General features: G+C 30.1%; 2 protein-coding genes across 8 annotated transcripts in view; one reads left to right on the top strand and one right to left on the bottom strand.

Annotated features, from left to right (window-relative positions):
• LOC143224949 (cytochrome P450 3A2-like) overlaps nucleotides 1-17,977 on the top strand; it is a 29,370-nt gene extending 11,393 nt beyond the window's left edge. Inside the window, exons 7-15 of one of the 3 annotated variants that reach the window (XM_076453468.1) lie at nucleotides 1,650-1,789; nucleotides 3,031-3,146; nucleotides 4,724-4,844; nucleotides 6,087-6,247; nucleotides 8,311-8,399; nucleotides 11,168-11,311; nucleotides 13,150-13,312; nucleotides 13,649-13,752; nucleotides 17,446-17,977. In XM_076453468.1, coding sequence (XP_076309583.1) covers nucleotides 1,650-1,789; nucleotides 3,031-3,146; nucleotides 4,724-4,844; nucleotides 6,087-6,247; nucleotides 8,311-8,399; nucleotides 11,168-11,311; nucleotides 13,150-13,312; nucleotides 13,649-13,729 — 1,015 coding nt within the window. In that variant the 3' untranslated portion in view covers nucleotides 13,730-13,752; nucleotides 17,446-17,977. Of the gene's footprint in view, nucleotides 1-1,649; nucleotides 1,790-3,030; nucleotides 3,147-4,723; nucleotides 4,845-6,086; nucleotides 6,248-8,310; nucleotides 8,400-11,167; nucleotides 11,312-13,149; nucleotides 13,313-13,648; nucleotides 13,753-14,302; nucleotides 14,459-17,442 lie in introns of those variants that run through there. The other 2 variants (XM_076453469.1, XM_076453467.1) reach the window with 2 other exon arrangements.
• Nucleotides 17,978-17,992: 15 nt separating this feature from the next.
• The window catches only part of LOC143224950 (putative nuclear hormone receptor HR3), a 60,674-nt gene continuing 56,570 nt past the window's right edge, over nucleotides 17,993-22,096 (bottom strand). For all 5 annotated transcript variants that reach the window (XM_076453474.1, XM_076453473.1, XM_076453472.1 and 2 more), the window contains exon 10: nucleotides 17,993-21,020. In XM_076453474.1, the coding sequence (XP_076309589.1) occupies nucleotides 20,761-21,020 (260 nt within the window). In that variant the 3' untranslated portion in view covers nucleotides 17,993-20,760. The remainder of the gene's footprint in view (nucleotides 21,021-22,096) is intronic.

Below are 22,096 nucleotides of genomic sequence, written 5' to 3' on the forward strand. Positions count from 1 at the left end.
TTATTTTTATATTACAGTAATCAGTTTAGTTGGTGCTCAGAGGTAGTTAACATAATCTTTTGATTGTGTTTTCATGTTGTTTCTATGTTGTCAACAACCATGTGACTTATATATCACTAACCATGTAACTTAATGTTTTGAATGTTTTTGACTCAGTGAAGGAGTTTATTCAGTATTTTTCTTTCTCTTTGTTTCCATATCAATTATTTTCCATGTGTCTGGATAACGTATGTTAACTATGGATTTTTCTAAATATGTCAGGTTTTATTCTTGACTGCTGTACCATCAACTTTTTCTGTGTAAATTCTGAAGTTAATGTTAACTAATGCTGCTACTATTTCTAGCAATATCACAAATTATTTATGATAACTTGGAGGCTAAGCCTAATCACGTAGTCTGTCTTTAGTGTACAAGAAGATTCTTTAGTTTTATTGATGGTCAAGATATTTAGGTTCACATGGATGTGTAATGGTAGAACATCTGTTCATTTATTTGTTTATATCCATTCATCTTCACTGTGTGAAGAGGAGGATTTGTGAGATAGCTCTATTTCTAAAGAAGATTTTGGTGATCTGTTTTCAGATTTTTTTTAGGTATATTTAATACATAATATCCAATGAAGGAAAATTTACTTGGGGAGGTCAAGCCTTACCAAACTTCTTACATGTGTTGTTGCTCGTGTAAACGTGCACAGTCTGATATAGGCCTCTACCTCTTCATAAGTAAAATATTATTAAAAAATTTAGTGCTGAAAATTTGAAATCTGTAAAAATGATTAGTTATGATGTTATGGTTAATAGAAAAAAGTAGGTGGTTATTCTGATTTCTCATCAACATATCTTGGCTGGAAGTATACTGTACCCTAAAACATGGTGTTAAAGATAAAAAGTAATACTACTTTTTATTTTATAATACATATGGAAACATTTAGGAATATTTTTTGTAACAGAAAATCAAGTTGGGCTTTTTTATTAAAGGGTGTTGAATGAATTTTGAAAGAAGAGGATTTTTCAGGAATCTCCTACACTATCAAGAGAAAACTGTTATGAGATTATATCTCAGCAGGGAGGCTAAAAATGAATAGTGAGGTTTAATTGAAAGCCAGGCTTACATTTTTCTATTATTAGCTGCTGTATAACAGCTTGTAAAGTGGCTCAGAGTTTGTTTGATTTTAAAGTACAAATTTTAACACATAGCTCCATTATCTCTTAATCAATTTGAGATCTAATTACAGTTTTAGACTTAGGAGGTGAAACCCTTTCAATTGATGTATTTGACCTCACTGAAGTCTTGTAGATTAATTAAATCTAATTTTGCATAAATCATTTTCAAGTACTGCAGTTCTCAAGGGTTTCTTCTTTTTCGTTTTCATCAGAACTAGAGTTGCTTTCGAAAAGAAATAATACTGACCAGAAATAATGTCAGTAGATGAAAAAGTAAACCTGTATTTCATATAAGATCAAAGAAATTTGAAGGGCCAATGGTAATAAGGTTTTCTTGAATGTTTTTACTTAACAGATCTCAAAAGTGAATTTAGTTTAATCTTTTTCTTTTGTTTTTCTTATCATGAAAGGAATTTTTGGTGATAAATGAATTTATTCAAGGTAGGATATTTTATGTTAGAATAAATTTACTTCTTATACACATAGGTATTTTCAAAGCCTGACCATGGACATTATAGCAAGATGTGCCTTTGGTATTAAAATAAGTTCCCTGGATGACCCTAACAATCAGTTTGTTGTGAATGGCAAGAAGTTTTTTAGTGGATCTTTTAAATTTGTTTTGTTTTGTAAGTCACATTTTACCTTAATATATTATAATATATGTATATTACCAGTTTCAGTAAGAAAATCTGTCATTTCTAATATGCACAGATTTGGAGTAGTTAGTAGAGAAAATATTTTTTTTCAATTATGATTACAGCAAATTATATATGTAAAAAACGGCTGGTATGGGTAGAGAAAGCACCATGTAGAGGAGCGAGCAATGTTTTGACCTTCTTTGGTCATCATCAGGTTCAGTTTTCTTTGTACATGTACACAATTTGCCTAGCTTCCCCGTAAAGTTCTATATTTGTACATCTACAGGTACTGATGATTGAACTTGGTTACTGATTTATTTTTTTTCAGTTAAAATGTTAAGCAAGAAATGATAAACAAAAAAAGATGTTTTGACAGCACATGTACATATTTTTTTATGTTGGGTTTATCCGAATAGTGAAGAAATACTGTTAAATGAGGTTTTTGATTCTTCATGGTGAAATATTTTATCACAAGTATTCACCTAATTTTATAATATAAAATAAATTGTGTGTTTAATAGCAAATTTTAAAGAACTGATGGAAATGATTATGTTAATGATTACATCAGTAAGTAAGCATCAAGCCTGTTCTTTTCTGTGCTTTTTGATCTGCCAACTCTTCCTCAAGTTTAATTCTCTTTCAAGATGTATTCTCCACCAAGCTGTTACAATATTAGCCAACAATCTTCCCATCAATTATACTTATCATAAGACATTAGCATTAAGTCCATTATATCTTTAAACACTACACTTTTTGTTCTGTCTCTTTGGACTTTTATACTTCAGACTGTATAAGATTTTGACCACACTATGTCCACTATATCCATTGCCAGCAATGCATTTTACTCAATGCTATTGTTTGTTCTAAATTAGAAAATATTCTTTTATTAAAAATAACCCAGTTTGAAATGATAATTTATACATTTTCATTCTGTGTATCTTAACCTGTATAAAGGTAGCAATTGGTTAATGTTTCATTTATTGTTAAATCATTGGCAAGACAAACACTATACTTATTGGGTTTATTGAACTGTATTATGTGTGTACTTTTCTAAATTTAGTGATTTTACACATGAGTAAAATAATTATTAAAGGAGATCTTCTAAATTTGTTTCTTTTATTTAAAAAAGAATGCTTAAAGTAATAAGGGATTTTTCATATAGTGACATAAAATGTATATAAATGACCAAAATATAACATGTAAAAGTGAAAAATATTTTATCCTTTCAGTTTTACTTCCTTGGGTATTTCGAATGTTCAACATTAATATAGTAGATACTCAAGCTGAACAGTTTTTTAAAGACATTACAATGAAATTGATAGAAGAAAGAAGAAAATCCAGTCAGGTAGAATATACAATATGTAACTTATAAAGTGTATCTCATAAATCAGCCCTATTCTCATACAGGAATAAATGATTACAAAGTCACTTGTGGTTTATATTGAAAACTGTATGGCTAATGGAAGTATTAAAATATCACATTCCTTAATTCAGCTAACTCCATATTATGAAATTCTTAATTTTTGTATGACTGTGTATATAATATATAATTTTATTAGTTATGAGGTTTCATGCAGAGTTTCAAAAATAATTTTATTGGGTTCATTTACCATGCATTAAGTTCTTAAGTTAACTACACAGTCACATTTTAATATCCTCTCAGAACTAACCAAAGATCTTTGTTTCTGCCAATGACTGGTTTTTCATATACCATATATTATCTTTGGACTTAGAGACTTCCAGTCAGAAAGGCAGGCTTTCTTTGGAAAATGCTTTTTTCCTTTGTTAAACTTCTTACAATGTTAGATTTTATTATTTTATGACCTAGTACTGTTATATTTAGGCACAGCATGGCCAGATGGGTTAATACATGCGACTCCTAACAGATTAGGAGTCGTGGGTTTGCATCCCCATCGCACCAAACATGCTTGCTTGGGGGCATTATAATGTGACAGTCAATCCCACTATTTGTTGGTAAAAGAGTAGCCCAACAGTTGGTAGTGGGTGGTGATTACTAGCTGCCTTTCCTCTAGTCTTACACTGCTAAATTAGGGATGACTAGTGCAGATAGCCCTTGAGTAGCTTTGCCCGAAATTCAAAAACAAACATACTATTATATTTTTTGTGAACTTTTTATTCAACTAAATTTGTGCCCCGTTTTTATGGGTATGATTCATCACTCTTTTTATAAGAGTTTTCTTTAGTTTCATGTTAGTATATTAGTCTTCTAATGCATTATTTTGTCATTTGAACATTAATTTTTACAGAGGCTTTCCCATTTTTTTTAGTCTTTGCTTTAGACTTGACCTTGTCATTTGCCTTGTACACTAATCTTTAATTTTTGAAGAAATAATATAGAGAAATAACTTGTTCTTTACTGACTATATGTAAGGATGCTTACATTCATCATTATATGTGTTAATTACTACTATGTTGTTATGGCACCAAAACCTTCCCATCTACATAACCAAAAATATAGCATCTCTTTTTGTCATTGTAGGAATATGCATGTTTTTAAATATACCTTTGATCTGTAAAAATCTTGTATATCACATGACAGACTTATTTCCAGGTGTGTTTTTTTGATAGTATCTCAGTAAGTTTTGACTATTTACACACATACTTTGATATTATTCACAAGCTTGTTTTCAAGAAGAATAAAAAAAATCAATAACATAATGTGTTTTATGAATGTGTATTCATAAATAAGGGTTATTACAGTAATTTATTATGAAACTAACATATACAAATTAAGGATGAATGACAAATAAAGAAAATGTAATTGTTGTTATTACTAGTGAAAAGTCCACTTTGTGAAGTTTACTGGAAAGCATAAATTATTGTTTGTTGCAAATGTGTACATATGTAAATTAATACAATGTGTATAGCTTTAAAAGATGTACTGTATTTTGTCCTTATTAGCAAGAATCACGATATGATGATTTTCTTCAACTTTTGCTGGATGCTCAGAATGATGAAACAAAAGATGGAGAAATTTTAGAGATTGGCAGTGAAGGCAAAGAAAAGAGTAACAAGTTAAAGGGTAATTTATAAAGTATTTTGATATGCACTGTTGTGTGCCATGTAATTGATGCCTCTATAATGGGGTTGCTTATTTTACAAGAATAAGAAGTTCATTTTAAATGTGATGTTATTAAGTTTTGTGTTATATATTTTTTCAAATTTCCAACCTGTTACAAAATGTGCATAATAACAATTTTTCCTTACATTTTATGACAAGTAGAGCTTATTGTTATCTTTATTGTCACAATAAACTATTAATACCATAAAACTAGTAATTAGGATAAAGAGAACTCAGTCACACACCCACTTAAGTGGTTAAATTACAGTTTATTTTAATGTTAATCCACAATAAAATATAGAAATGATAGAACTTGAATAAAAGGAAGTTGTTTTTGATATAAACACAGATTAAACTGTTCAGTTTTAATGGTCAACTAGTGCTCATATTCACAAGTTTTGTTTGTATTTTACACCTATTAGAACAAAGCATTTATGTATACTAGTTTTAGTAAATTCTCACGTTACTAATTTGTTTTTAGACCCATCAATACTAGTGGAATCCATAGTGACAATTTTTTTTTTTTTTTTTGCTTGTTATAATACTAAAGAACTGCCCCTCCCAGAAAGTAAAAATTGGGTGAAGCCACTCAGTAATTAATGGGACTAACTACAATATAGTTTTTTTGTGTGTGACCCATTTGTTCTTAGAAACATTCTAACCAGCAGTATTATTATCCACAACCAGTTTGGTGCATAAGTAGTTTTTAAATGTGTTTATAAAACAAATAAGAGTCCATGTGGCTCATCAGGAAATATAGAGGATAAAGTGATGGCATAAAATTGAGAACATGCTGTTTTTATTATCAGGATCTGGTTTTAAAATATGATTAAAGTAGTTACTTTGTAGCAGTGACTGCAGAATGTGTCATTACCATGTTATTGTTTTGTGTTAGTTACATTAATATCAAAGAAGGCTCAATGGTTATCATGTGGACTTTAAATGTGAGTTCCATGATTCTCATTACTGACAAAACAGTAAAATTTAAATAGTATGTATTCACTGCATTTACTTTCCCATACAGTACTTAGTGATTGTTCCAAGAAAGCTTAATTTTTATAAATTTTTACATTGAATTTATTTCATTTATTAATGTTACTACTTTAATGCATATTTATCAATGTATTAAAGTTCATAAGTTAATTCTCAGCATTTTTGTTTCAATGTTTGCTGATAATAAACTTTTTCTGTGTTTATTTATAGAACTATCAGAGGATGAGATTATATCACAGTGCTGCATGTTTTTTGTTGTGGGTTCCCAAACAACTTCCTTAACCTTGTCTTTTGTTTTATACAATCTTGCTGTTAACCCAGAGTGTCAGGAAAAGCTGGTACAAGAAATCAAAGAAAGTCTACAGAATGAGGTATATAAATATTTATTTTGACACAAAAGTGTCAAAACAAAAGTTTATGGAAATGTAGCTAACAATAATAAGTTATAAGTTTGAAATAAAAAAGGATATTTCTTATCTGAACCTTCAATCTGCTATAATACTTGTGACTCATGGACCTGATGTACCTGTAACTATTCCTTGTGACTCATGGACCTGATGTACCTGTACCTATTGCTTCTGACTCATGGACCTGATGTACCTGTACCTGTTGCTTCTGACTCATGGACCTGATGTACCTGTACCTGTTGCTTCTGACTCATGGACCTGATGTACCTATTCCACTGGAGAATCTTGATGTAGTTTCATCTAATACTGAATCTGATGTCAGTATAAATGATGATAAGGATCATTTTAAACCTAAAATACCTGGAAAGGTTTCATCCAGACAGTAAAGAGATGGAGAGGAGGTATCATGGAAGGTAGAACATTAGCATGGTGGCTCATCACTGCTGGTCACTGAAACAAGATGTGCCAGACACAGTACATAAAAGAAAGACCACAACATGTAGTTTTGAGACTAAATGATGTAGATTTTACAAAACATTAGGATGAATGAGAATGTATATTTATTGGACATCTATGTTCTTCCATTTTCTCAGTTTGTTTGTATTTTTTTTAGCAAATGTGATAATGAAAATGGTCATTGTGGTAAACAAAATAACAATTTGATCTGAGTAAGTTTTTCTTTTGAATTTGTAAAAAATCCTTATGCAACAGAAAAAAATCAGTATTATTTTTTGAATCTGCACATGTGAATTATGGAAAATCTGATATTTAAACCAAAACAACTTTCATAAAGTTTTAAGTTTACAGGCCTGTGTAATTGGTCCTCTATTTGTGCTGGCTGAACTTTACCTTGCTGCATGGCAATGATGCCAGTACTAGATCTGGATCCTATAGTTGTTTTTCTCATAGCTCCTGAGATGTTAACCATTGCACACCTACTAGTGGAATCTTTTACTGCATGGCTTGACATTGTTATGGTGGAAACTGTGATAACATTCTACCATTCTGGCTGTTTCTTATCAGTTATTACATTACAGTTTCAGATCCTTTGTTCCATAGATACTGTCAGGTGTTTCTTCCAGATTTGATATTTTCATTCATCGTGTTTGATTATATTTTGTAATTCTTACTGTCAGAATCATTTGGTCAGTTGCTTCTTAAGTCCCAGAACCAAATCATTGAGCTCTGTTATCTCACAAGATTATCTGACCTTATCTAGAATTCTTCTTACTCCATTTCCTGGCTATAACAGTTTTTGTTTCCTGCTTCATCAATCTTTTATTCTACGATCAATCAAGTGGATTCTATATCTAAGTCATGGATTTATTTTATTTGATATCTTTTTGGCATTGAAAAATATGAGAGATCAACACCTGGCAATTTTTATTTGTGTTACAGATTTCTTTCTGGATTATCCTGATGTACAGCTGTACATTCTTTTTGAAACTGGTTGATAAAACAATTCACTGAGAACTCTAACCCTCACATTCCTATTCACATTTTATGCAAAAATTGTTTTAATTTTTGAAGGTTATATTTACCAGCTTATAGTTCTATCCTTTGTACTTGTATTTCATGTGTATAATTCATTGGTGTCAAACCTGTAACTTCTAGTTTCATCAGTTATCTCAGTGGTCATTGTTAAGTAAAGTGTCACATAGTTCTGTTTCTTCCTCATTTGTGATACGCATGCACACAAAATATGTTATGTATCAGTTGATCATTTATTTGAGGGAAGAGTAAATGCTCAACCCCAGTTATATAATGTACATGTAGATACATTTGTATGGTTTTTGGCTTCATTGACAAAAACTATGTTAATTTTATTTTTCAGGCTCAATAAGTTCATTTATCTCAGATGGTTTAATAATTTTACTAAAACAAATTCTGTTGTTTCTGTATTTTTGTTACATAAATGTAAACTTTTAATGTTAAAGGAGCAAAATTTTGTCCTGATATTATTATAGTGAACTTAATATTTTTCATTGCATTGTATTTAAAGTTTGAAAATGCTGGTCATTTTACAGAACCAGTGTCTTCATGATATTGTTAACAAAATGAATTATTTTGATGCTGTTATTTCTGAGACTCTACGATTATTCCCACCAGCAATTTTGTAAGTATAAATGTAAATACATCCAATTAGTATTACAGATCTATTTGTTAAATTTCTGAGGTGCTGTTTTTGTCACCATATTTTTTTATTATAATGTAGTGAAATGTGTATTTAACTCATCAATAAAATGATGTTAATTTCAGATATAAAGTCATACTCATAGGTGCTGTTGACACTGCAAAAAGTAATGTCATGTTTTGCTCTTTTGTCTACAGTAACAATATTTCTTCATTTGTTTTAAAAGGTGAGTTTATTAGAAAGACCTAAGTGGGTTATTTTATGTCTTGTCTGAAATCACTGACACAAAAACTCGCCATGGTTTAGCATGTTCTCATTACAAATGGTTGAACTGAAAAATTAGAAATAAACACCACTATAAAAGAATGTTTTGCTTCCAAAGGAACATATCAGCCATTATTGTAGTTAAATATAAAAACCTATAATAAGAAGCAAGGTGAAGAGTATTGGAAATGTTCATATTCATAAAGGATCATCTGAAGTTTGAAGATCTTTTCTTTCTTCATCAGTGTGAATTAGTTGCCCAGTGTAACAAACATTTCAAATTTTTCAATCATAAGTGAACATTGAGAATATAGTTACAACAAAACAACATTTGATAAAGAATAATTATTTTAAAAGGTAATATTAAACACGTAGAATTAGGTTGTATAATATATCTTTAATACCATATTACTGCTTATGGTAACTGTAAAAGTTTTTTTTAATTAAAAATATTCTTGCACATCTTAAAGATGTTTTAAAACCAGGGATTTAGAATTTACAAGATGGGGCTATCCTGTTTGCTCAATGGTGTTGGAAAACAAAAGAATATGGAACATTTTAAGGCATTAGACTTATTCAGAAACAGACTTGCATTGAGTCCTGCTGTAGCCATGCTAAGCAAAATGCAGTGTTTTGTAACAGGTGAGAGTCCAAAAACACAAGGTTAGTGGTAAAAGTTGTCCTCCTACCCCAGGTAACAGTATGCAGTGTAGTCAAGAAGGATCTCTATGTGGAAAGTGATGTGTACGTATGTTCCATCATTCTCTAACTACTACTTCCATCATTGCACACTTTAAAAGTAGTAGTTAGAGAATGACATTTATGTTTGTTTTATTCAATACCAGTCAAGCTGCCAGACACAGTACCTATACATTTGTGTTCCATCAGGCTGTTGAGACTGTTGCTAGAAATTTAAAGTCACATACTAGTTAGATTATGGGAAGTCCACATAGAATAATGGTGTTCTTTGTATATGATGCATTACAACAAAGCCTTTTGCTTTGGAAACTACATTGAAAGAATTTTGTTAATGTACACAGTCATCAGATGTAGAATAGCTAAATGTATTAATAACTGTTACAATATGGGGAAGCACATAAATTATTTTTACATAACATACTAAGCCTCTGTAATACATTATAATTTTGTAAATTAACATGATCATCTTATAAAAGCATAAAGTGTGTCTCAGGCTCCTTCACTTCATGTTCTTTATTCGGTATAACTGACTGACTGACAGTTTTAATATGATTTATTTCTGGGTTATGGTTTGTGTTACTGTGTATTTTCCTTTTCCTGCCTGTTTAATAGCTACAAATTATTTAACAGTTCACTACCATTACAAAATGTATTGCAATGCTGAGTGAGTTTCTGAGGAAGCTGCCATGTCAAGATATTGGGCATGTTAGTAAATTTGAGCAGTAGATCATGTTATATTTAATCTAGCAGTGTGTTATGGAGTAAGTCTAAATGTATAGTTTATTTATCTGAATATTGATATATTTCTTATGCTATTTGAAAATTTTGTTTTCCAAAAACATTGTGTGGCTTTGTATTGGAAGACACCATTTAATCTGTTTCTAATTTGTGTATAAAAGTATTGTTTAATCAGTTTCACATTTGTATGTTGAAAGGTTCCGTTGGTTTTATTAAGGTGAAATTGAATATAATTTTGCACTTCCAGTTTACTTAAGTCAGGTGACAGTGGTAAGTCTATGGGTTTGGAATGCTAAAATTAGAGGTTTGATTCCTCCTCTATGGAAACAGCAGATAGCCTGATGTGGCTTTACTATAAGAAAACACACACTTAAGACAGACCCTTACTTTCATTGTGGATCACTAGACTGATTACAGAAGACCTAGTTCTACTACACTATCTTCAGTGATGTGTAAAACCAGACCATCAAACACAGAGTTTCTTACAATTATCCAGTCCAACATGCAATACCATATGACTGGTCATTTTTAATCCACGAAGGTGAGGCTGTAGCCTCTAGATATCACCTAAACAACCACAAAACGAGGCTACTGTTGACATTTGTACACAGTGCTATGTTAAAAAAATGTCTTGCATGGCTTATAATAGGTATTACCTATTTCAAGAACAACAAAAGAATAAAGATAACTTGATGTAAGATTAACTTACTGATTTTCTTGGTCACAACTTAAGTGAAATCTCCACATATTCAAAACAAAGAAGAAACTTAGAATAAATATCTAATACTAAAAGAAGATAGAATTGCACTGCATTCTCTTATACCACACTATTTACCAGTTTCTGATGTGTTTATTGTAATGTAGTTTAAGAAGTGTTTATGTTGTTTGTTTGTTTTAAAACTTTCAAGGGTTTAATTTCATTTCTGAAATTGTGTCTTCAGTGAATGTACATTTCATACAGGTATACCTTTACATAATTATATAATTAAAGGTAGTGTGTAAATAGTTCTTTACTATAAATGTATAAACTATTTACATTTTGTCTTTAGTTCAGAGCGACGTTGTACAGAGGATTATGTTTTGGATTATGGTAACATAGTCATTCCAAAGGACATGATTATTCACTACCCCATTTACGCTATTCACCATGACCCAGAGTGGTTTCCCGACCCAGAAACGTTTAATCCAGACAGGTAATTGTATTGAAAATTACAATATTGTTGTATATTTTTAAGTCAATGATATATAATATATAAAACTACCTTTAAGAATATTAGTAATAGCTGGGTATAAATTGATACTTTTGTGGTTTGCTGTGTGATTTTACTTAAATAATACCAAGATATTAATGTTAATAAAAATTTATTACTATATATGGTGTGAGAATGTGTAGCATGTTTTTATGAGTCCATTTCAAATATTTCATGCTTCAAGAGGAAAAACAAAATTATATTTTTATAATTTTTTTTTAAAAACCATATGCCAACCTTCCAGATATTGATTAGTGTATAGTGATACTAAATCTTGTATTACACTCTTTCCATTCAGTTTCAAAGAACAGTCTATATCACTTAAAATTATGCAGTTAGTCTTAGAAGAAAAGTACATTTGTGGCTAATAATCTCAATAAATTTAGAAAGAAATAAAAGTCAGAGGTTTGGTATATCTTAGAAACTACAAAAGTTTGAGATTAAACTTTTATGTATAAGTAAAATTGTACACATGAGAAATTAAGAAAATTTCCTAGTGCTTTCCTTATATAAGTGATCATTTTGTGATCTTTTAGGGCAGAAGAAAAATACTCTGACTTTTTATCCCATCCTTTCTGTGTAGCCTTTTAAATTTTATAAACAATGTTGTGAGTAACTTACTAAAGCTTTCAAATCACTAATATTAAGGTCAACAGAGAATGACCTAGTGGCTAATCATTGAACTGGTGGTTTAAAGCTTTTGGGTTTTTACATTCTCAGTTGTGAATGTATTAACGAAGCTCATTATTCTGTCTATATTAGCCATTTCATATGGAAAAGTCCCCCAATGGGATAGAAGTAAGACTGTAGAGTTGAAATACTAAAATCCAGAGTTTTATTCCCTATGTTAGATACACTAGACAGTCTAAGACAGTTTTGCTCTAAAAACAAATAAACAATCATATATAAACTGCTACTGACTAGTTTCCTTCTTTCTGATCTGCAGTTCAAAATTAGGGAAGTTATGGCTAAAACACAAATGACCTTTGACATGGCTCATAAACCCATTATGTGCATAAGGTTGTGTTTAGTTGAAGAAAAGAAACACTAAACTAAAGATATTTAATAACTTTTTTTATAGTTTAAATGTGTTTTTTTTCATAGATTTTAGAGGGTGTTTGAAAGTTATGAGTTAGTCTAGAGGTCTGACGTTTTAAATACAATTAGTGAGTTTTTAAGTGAGGTAATGTTTAATTTGTTATGCTTGAGTATGTAGTAATACTTGGAAACAAGTGGAACATCAGTCCATAACTGTGTAATATTAAGTGTAAAAATGAGTATAATATTTGGACCAGTTTAGTTTGACTGGCAAAACAAAAAGTTTAAACCTTTAATCAGTCATCTGAGTTATAAAAGCAAGAACCTCTGGTTAGTTTATTTCTAATTTAGAGCTACCTGGAGGCTAAAGAAATTGAAAATTATACTACAAATAATGAAATACATTAGCACCTTGTTACTGGTTTGTGAAACTTTGTGTTTGAGTGAAACACTTTTATTCTTGGTATTGTAAAGTAATTAGTTTAAACCTGGCTTTTTATGATGTATTTTACAAATAATACAATTTTACAAATCTTTAAAGCCATTATAATAATTATTTAATTTTAACACAGTTTTGATATATTTCTTTTGTATTTGTTTCTACAGGCACTATTGACTTCATCAAAATTCTATCTTCATTTCTAGGTTAAGACATAAAAATGTTACATATTATAAATTCAGTTTTCTAACTGAAAGAAAAGTTACTTATGATTATTTCAAACATCCACTTTGTATTCTGATAGGTTTTTACCAGAGAACAAAGATTCAATATTGCCATATACCTATTTTCCATTTGGTGCAGGCCCACGGAACTGCATTGGAATGAGATTTGCTCAGCTAGTAGTAAAGATTTGTCTTTTGAAGATTTTGACTGCTGTTAAGTTTTCTAGATGCAAAGAAACAAAGGTCAGAAAAACTGTATATGACAAAAGAGAGAGTTCTTGTAGCCATAGCTTGTTTTTTTACTTTACCATATCAGAAAACTGTGAAAATGTAATTAGTATAGCTGCTTATAGCATAGCTAATTGATTTCATTTCAGTTTGTAGTAAACTTTTTATTGTAACCCTGACTTCTTTTTGTGTTGTGTTAAAATAACTCATCCAATTATATAAAGTTTCTCATTGATTAACTATTCAGTTTTCTTTGATTGAAAGTACCATAAGTATCTTCGTAATATGTAAGTTGCATTCATTCTTTAAATTTTGTTTCTTTTAGTTTACAAAGTTTATTTATTTTATTAGGTACCAATTGTTATAAGTAGTGACATTGGTCTTCTTGAGCCAGAAGATGTCATTTTGAAACTAGAGAGAAGAGAAACCTAAAGTCACAATGTATATTTGTGTAGGTGAGGTAATTTAATAAAAACCTTTTTTTCAAAAAGTGTGAAAAATAAAACACTTAGATTATTTACATCTCTGTCAAACTTCTGTACTGAAAATAAATGTTGATTATGCAGAATTATTATTTTATATCAAATGCATTTTTTTAAACACCAGCAAAAGGTCAGGATATTAAGTTAAAGTATTAAGTTTTTTGTGATAGAATTGCAAGTTTCATTAGATTTTTTTCACATACCATGTAGGTCATAAGGAATAGAAACTATAAAATAATATAAATAAATTAAACATAGAAGCAGCTACAAGATATTACAAAACCTAACATGGTTAAAATGTAAAAATTATGTGAACATCTTTGAAGAACTATTAACACAAATACAGTAGACATTAATGGCATATTTAAAGACTCACTTTTCTTGGAATAATATACTTAGCTAGGTTTTTATTTGAGTATTTGAAGAAGCAGTCATACATCATACAGAAACAGCATATTTTTGTGAAAATATCACTAATCAAGAAGTATACACACCATTGTTCTGATTGTTTTCTTATTAATAGGAATATTCTGGTGTTATTTTGAGGGCAGACTAAGAGCAAACCAGTGGTTAGCATACCAGAATATGTACTTTGGGGTTGTGAGTGTATTACAAGATAGATGGTCAAATCCCTGTATTTTGTAGTATATAAAACAATTATGAATGGCTAGTGCAGAAAGTTCTTGAGTAATTCTGTGTAAATTTTAACAAAAGAAAGAAACAAATATTTTGAAAGCTGACTTATCCACATTTGTTTTGTTTAATTTACTTTCATACACATAAACTTTTTAAATAATCAATTTGGATCTAATCAGTTACAATTTAAAATGCAAGCATAATAGTGCTAACATTAATTGATCACTGTCTTATTTTGTGAAGAATATACAAAACAATGATTTAAAATGTTTAAATTTTCATCTAAAGCTAAAAAAACTGTGAAAGTTATTAATTCTTTGTATTCAACAATGCATGTATTCTTTTCTTTGCTGTCTTTAATTAATATATATTGAAATATTGGTAGTAATGGTGGAAAGGTATCTTTAGTTAATTATCAATAGTTTCTTATTAAAACAAACTACCTATTTAGATCAGAGCTAAAAATTGATCTTGTTAAATGTAATGCAGTGTTATTTATCATGAATTTTGAGTTTATATTCTAAAATAAAAATTTCTCTTTTATCAGCAAAAAGTTAATAAATCATCAGTGCATTAGTCAAGGTAGCACAGGAACAACAGTTAAATAGATTTTTGAATGCAGTGTAAAAATGCTGAGGTCGTATAAGATAATTAATCCAGAATATTGGTGTGTTCAGAACAAGTAAAAACTAAGCAAAAGATATTTTGATTAATTATAATAACAACATTTTAAAAATGGAAAAATAAAGAATGAAAAAGAAATAATGGTGTTAATTTTCAGAATACCCTAGCAAAACTCCAATAAAACTTAACTGTAACTACAGTACTATAAAACCAGTTAGTAAAGGTTCTTTGATATTTTGTGTATTGGATGCTACAGTAAAGTAGCATTAAGCCAATTTCAGGTAAGTGCTTATGTAATGCCTTTTTGTTTTTTTCTGATCCTGCAGTTTCCTAAGCTAAGTATTTAAATGATAAAAACATATTTGTTTCAGATATACTAAAATCTCTGATGAACCACATATATCTACTAATTTTCTTTCAAAGATAGTACCATGAATAAATTATTTAACAGAGAAGATATCAAATTTTGTCAATTTTTATCTGAACTCTTTAGCTTCTTCTCTTGATTATTTTTTTCTGAGAATCTGTAGGATGTCACATTTTTTCAACATAACTTAACTAGCACACCTTCATAAGTTTGATAACTTGCAATTACTGACATAGTAATATTTTATACTAACATTACCTGGAAAATTGGAATTTCAAAATACCACTATAGGTAAAAAGATGATCCATTATTACAGAAATGTATTTGTTTTGAATCATTGAAGATGTGTTATTGAGATTATAGCACTTAACCCACTGAGGCTTACATTTATTAATGACATGTTTATTGTCCAGCCACAAGGGTCCCATTCACTCAATAACATTTGAGTATTCTTTGATAGATCATTTAGGCAGAGTATTCATGATGAAACATTGTAGAATGGACGGCAACTGCCTTTTGTAGAGACACAAGTATAGAGGATGATATTTGGAAAGTCTTCCACCTTCGGTCTTCAGTAGACGTCCATTCTACAAAGTTTCATCAACACTTGATTAGTTTATCTCCTTTGCCTTTTATTTTTACCCTGATGGGTCATCTTTAAGTTTAGAGATTTACACTGCTAAAATCCAAGGTTTGATTCCATGCTATAGACAGAGTGCAGGTTGTCATTGTGTAGCTTTGCACTAAGAAAACAAAAAATATTTTCAAATATTTTATTGGCAATTCAACCTAGGTCTAACGTTACTGTTTGGTGTATTTTTGTGTTTACATCGAAAGATAAATAACAATTCAACAGTCCTCACATTAAAACTTTGTAAAAATGTATACTTTATAGTTGGGCATTAATATTGCATAATCTCAGAGTTATGATGTTTTAATGAACTTTAAGTTAAAACTTCTGTAAAAAATTTTCAATAACAAACTATTGAAAGCAGTCACCATTAATACTTCAACTGTGATCTTATGATTTAATTAGCCAGAGTTTTGTTTTCTTGAAAATGAACAACTCAATGAGTAAAAAAAAACAAAACGTTTTTCTATTCTCTCAACTTATCTTTCAATCCAGTTTTTATTTAAAGACCTCCATTGGTCTTTACAAGATTAAAAAATGTAAATGAGTGGTTGGTTACTTTTAAATATATCACTTGTGTTACTTTATACTTTACTAAGAGGTTCACACACTTTTACCAGTTTCAAAGTTGACATTTGTGAATATATCAATCTGTGTAACACCTCTACTCATAAATAATTAAAACAGATCATATACACTTTAATCAAATCTTTTAGGCCACATTCAGGAAGGCTTTAGAAATAATATACTTCTCTTTACTGAGAGAAAGACTTCTTCCCAAGCTAGAAGCATGATTACGTTTTTTTCCTTTCTTTTTCCATCTGTTTATATATTTGCTCAGAATGCCCAGAGACAATTTTTTGTCTTATTTTACTTTTCTCTTCTAGACACAACAAGTATGTTTTACTTCTCATCTGTGTTCTTTATCCATTGAAAAGTCTCTATGGCTTTTTCATATCTGGTTATCTTATGGTATATATAAAGCTTTTGATATTTATGTTACGCAGACCATAAGGTGATTGTAAAGAATTTCAATTATAGTAGATTGTATTGGTTGCTGTGCTGATGAGCCTTTATAATTACTTATTTGACAGTTTGTTTTTACATCTGAACAGAAACCCTAACACTATTTATCTCTGATCAGTTTGTGTGTATACATTTTTAAAATGTTCTGTTATGTAATGTGGATAGAAAGTGTATATATTAAGAAGTATTACCGTTTTACTAATGTGCAAAATATTTTGTTTAGAAACTTGTTTTAATCTAAGAGCACTCATTAAGATACATGAATACTTTTTGTACTAGTAAACATGACCCAAAAGTTCATTTCCTATAAGTATATATATGCCACTCTAATTAAAATACTTATTTATTCTGATGATATGAATATGTCTTTCTGGTCTAGTAGCAGCAGATTCCTGAAGATGGCCTTTTCTCAGTACTCTGTCCATCTTGACCTTGGTAGTAATTTTACTTCTGCTCATCATATTCATTTTGAAAACTTTAAAATGTTATTATTCTGTATTCTTTTAACTCATTGGGTAAGAAGTAATCTTGATATCAAAAACTGATCTCTTTCATTAGGTTTGAAATTACAAGTAAACATTTTTGAAGAAGATGAGTTTTAAACATTACTTCTTACATTTCACAAAATTTGAATAAATTGTTTTTAATATATTTTTCGAAAAAAAAACATTTTAGTCCACTTAGCAGAAAACCATGATGTTTGGATTGTATACTATTCAATAATTATACCAATAATTTTTTGTAGCTGAAGATTTAGTAAAATACAAAAATATATACAATGATAAACTTGGATGTAATTTGTATTTCTATAGTGGTATATAACAGTTAATTACGTTTTTTACCTGAGTACTTGGCAAAGAAATTTTTAAAATAGTTTGTAGTTGTGTGATTTATAATAAATAGAATTAAATCAAGAACACGTGGAAGGATTCATTTTAATCTTCTATAACGATTTTATTTCATATTCCATTTCTGGTGAATCCCCCAATGAAGGACAGAACAGATCAAACCATCAAACATAAAAAGTCCACCTAAGTATATTCAAGTTAATAAACACATTTGTTAGTTTCATGGCAATGATGAAGTCAGTATTCAATTGAGCTACATAAAGTAATCCCACAGTGGGTTCAGTGTTTTAAATTATATATATATAATGTGTGTGTGTGTGTGTGTGTGTGTGTGTGTGTGTGTGTGTGTGTGTGTGAAATTCTTGCTTAAACAAACTGCCATTTACCAATTACTTCAAAAGCTATGATAATAAAATTCAGTGTTTTCACATTAATGATGAACAGGAATTAATTACTTGAACTATAAAAAGATATTGGCACTAGAATGAAAAACACCAAAAGTTTTTGTATGCTATAAACAGGCATAAAGGCACATTGCTAATCTGTCCTGTATTTCTCTAAAACTCTATTTACTGCACCTCTGTGGGAACCTTCCATACTTCTTAATATAAGTAGCCTGAAGTATGTAGTTTGTATTTCCTACAACCTACAAGTGACTACAAATATGTCATCTTGAAGGTTTCTTATAAGTCAGTCAGATACAAAATTTCCCATTACCATCAAAATTTTATTACATTTTACTAATTTTTTTTCATGTCTCCCATGAAAATATTGCAATTATAACAATAGAATATTAGATTTCAAAGAGAACTGAATTAAAGACTTTTAATCTGGGATATATATTTCACTGTGCAGTAATTGGGAAGCTCACCTTCCCATGAAGAGTTACATACAAAACAATTTGTTCATTGTTATTGTAGTTACTTTTCTTTAAATCCTAGTCTTAATCACTTCATATAGGTAATCATCCACTTGTTTATGCAGATGCAGAAAGATTTTGGAGTTTAATTCTGGATATGTTGCACGGTAGTATTAAAATAGTTGTAATAATAATCAGGTAAAAAATTTACTGCAGTATATGCATGTGCTTAAAAATGTGAAAACAGAAACATGAAATAATAAAATGAGTTAAAATGTGGACAAATGCAAAAAAAGAAAATTTACAAAAAATATACATTAATAGGGCAGTTCATTCTTATTAATGGAAAGAACATTAATAACACCAACACCTGACCATACACGATACACGGCTATAACCTGACAATAACCACTTAATGAGTTGCTACATACTTAACACAAACACCTGCAAAGCTCGAGCAGTATATCACAAACTTTCAGGTGTCTGTGAACAACTTAGGTAAGAAGTCTCTCACCACCAACAAATAACAAGATACCTTTAAAATCTGACCATTAAAACTCTACAAAAATATGTCCTATGTTCAACACCTGTATCACACTAGTGGTCAAAGTAATATTTATATGGGACAGATGTAAATCTACCCTACTATGCACAGTTCAGAAGGCTGCAATAAATAACTGACCATGCCAACTAGGTTAATCCAAAACAGTAGGGACTGTGGAACACATCCTTTACTGTAATATGAAAGTTATTGTGGGAAAGGAAGCAGAAAGTGGCAGTGATTGCACTATAATGCTGCTCTCAACCCAGATGCGAGGTAGACACTATTCTTTTCTTTGCCCTCTTTACTTAACAATCTATAGACTTTTGTGGCTTCATCTATGTAAAATATAATTTAGTTGGAATAAAGAAGCAAACAACTTTTCTATCATACAGTGCATCCATTTGCCCTAATGGAAGAACTTTTTTCTCTCTCTCTCTCTCTTGTAAAAACTGCAGTACTCCCAAACAGCTTTACTACAGAACTGAGTACAAGAGCAGAGCAGATTATACTGATCAGTGATAAAATGAAAAATAATTTGAGATCCCCTGAGGATTTGTAAACAACATTCAATATTTTAATCTGTAAGCAGATACAATGTTTAATCAGGTGTGCCCTGAGCTACAGCTAAAAACCCCTTGGTGTTCCCACTTCAAACCAAGATACAAGGGGCCATATACAAGTACCTGATGATGATGAAGATGAATACAAGTTTTAAAGTAAGTCTTCAAAACTTAAAGTAAACTTTATAAAACAATTTACAAACAACATCAATGATGAATGTGTGTATTATAAATAAGTGAGCTGAATGTGGTATCTAAGATCTACCAGTTCATCCCCACATGGGAAACTATTGTGGCAGTATTTGCTCTATGTAATAATCTGAGGAAACACAACTTTCAGCCTCTTTAGCCACTATGGTTCCTTTGTGAAAAGTTTGTGTAGGTTTGGCTTCATCCATAAACGTTTTCCAAAAATCACCTAACTATAATTTACATGTTATACGTTTCTAATACCACATCTCATTCCAAGAACTTAACACCTTATTAAGAGAAGATTTCCATCAAACCTTAATACATATCACACTTCTTAACAAATAAGTTTTATTTTTTAAATTTTTTCTTAGAAGTGTAGATATCAAAGCTCACTTTCAATTTACACCTCCATTCTACCTATAGTTGAGTCAAAGTTAAAAGTTCTCTACACATTCAAAAGTGAGAGAACTCCAAGGTTTGGGAATGCCAAGCAGTCCTTATTTAAAGTTAATGATCTTCTACACAGTTTAATGCTGATATTGATAGGCTTAACCCCTTCTTGGTATAGACAGTTATTTCAAAGTGTAATAGTGCTGTCTGTTCCAACTGGCCTTTTAATTCAAGAGCTTTTAGGTCTTGGGAATCCATCTGATTAGCCATGACAGTCAATCAAAGAAAAACAAGAAATCGATGGTTAGATATCAACTGGGAAAAGCTCTTTATGCAAAGCAGGGAATTCTTGGTGTGGATAATTCTGTTTAAACTTTGCTAAGGCATCCATATGCAGTATGTTCATTTCTCTGAGGGTCGGAATTTTGGCCAAGAGAGAATCCAATACGCTGACATCCCCTTTGTAAGGAAGCTTGTGTGTGCGGTCCAGCTCAAATCTCAGTGACTTTAAGATGGCTTGATTGAGACGTTGAATATCATGTACTTCTTTAAGACCAGCACGATCTGTGAAAAAGGAATTTCTTTGTAAGTGCAGCAATTTACAAATTTGATGTTCCTTTGGCACCATCATGCATTTGATTAAAATTATTGTACAGTTTTATTCTCTTTATTAAAAGGTTATTATAAGTTTATGAATCTATGTGATTGTATTTGGTTTTTCATATTGGATATTAAAAACATGCACCCATTTATCAAAGCGATATGTTTATGGCTACACAAAAAATGTTAGTTATAATTCATTTAAAAGTTATTAATAAATTGCATAAGGTAATTATAACTTTAGAAAGCTTAAGCTTGGGTTAGTAATATGTTTGTGTCCATAGGTTCTATTAATCAAGCTGCCAGCAATTTAAAATGACATTTGTATTGTTGATATTGTTAATTTATATATTTAAAGATAGGGGGAGAATTATATTGCTAAATATTTTGAAGTGTTTTTTTTTAATATCATAGCTGTCTACAGTAAAAGACAATTAAAATGTTCATAATCTATAAAAACGAGTAGTATAATATTGGTAATGTTCATACAAGTGGATTTCTATAATTTTAACTGAAATTGTTCAATACAATCCACATGATTGTAATAATGCATTTAATTTTACATATGTACTTTGATATAATTATGAATTTTAATGAGGTTCTACATGTTCTATTACTGTCATCAGAGATATGATATTTATATTGTGTAAGTCTGTTGGTTTATGGAGTCATTTTCCTCATAAAAAAACTCATTTATTGACTGTACTATGATGAAATTCTTGGTCTAGTATTGGCAGAGAATGCTTTATCCCTTTGCTGGATACATCTTTTGACCGTGTTTTTACAAGTAACAAAATATTTTTCAAACATGCACTAGTTACCAGTCCAAATGTTAATCATTTTTCTGATAGCAATGAGTTTTACTGAGATAGGGTGTTCCATAAGACCACCTTGTGTGGCTTCCAGGTGGGACACAAACATATTACTGGACCATCACTTAAGGACTATTATGAGTAAAGCTAAAGAGTATTTTGCTCCTGGTGGCCACTTGATTGAATAAATCAAAGTCAGTTTGCTTTTCAAAATAGGGAGCATGGTTC

Source organism: Tachypleus tridentatus, chromosome 9 (genome assembly GCF_004210375.1).
Source record: "Tachypleus tridentatus isolate NWPU-2018 chromosome 9, ASM421037v1, whole genome shotgun sequence".
Classification (NCBI taxonomy): domain Eukaryota; kingdom Metazoa; phylum Arthropoda; class Merostomata; order Xiphosura; family Limulidae; genus Tachypleus; species Tachypleus tridentatus.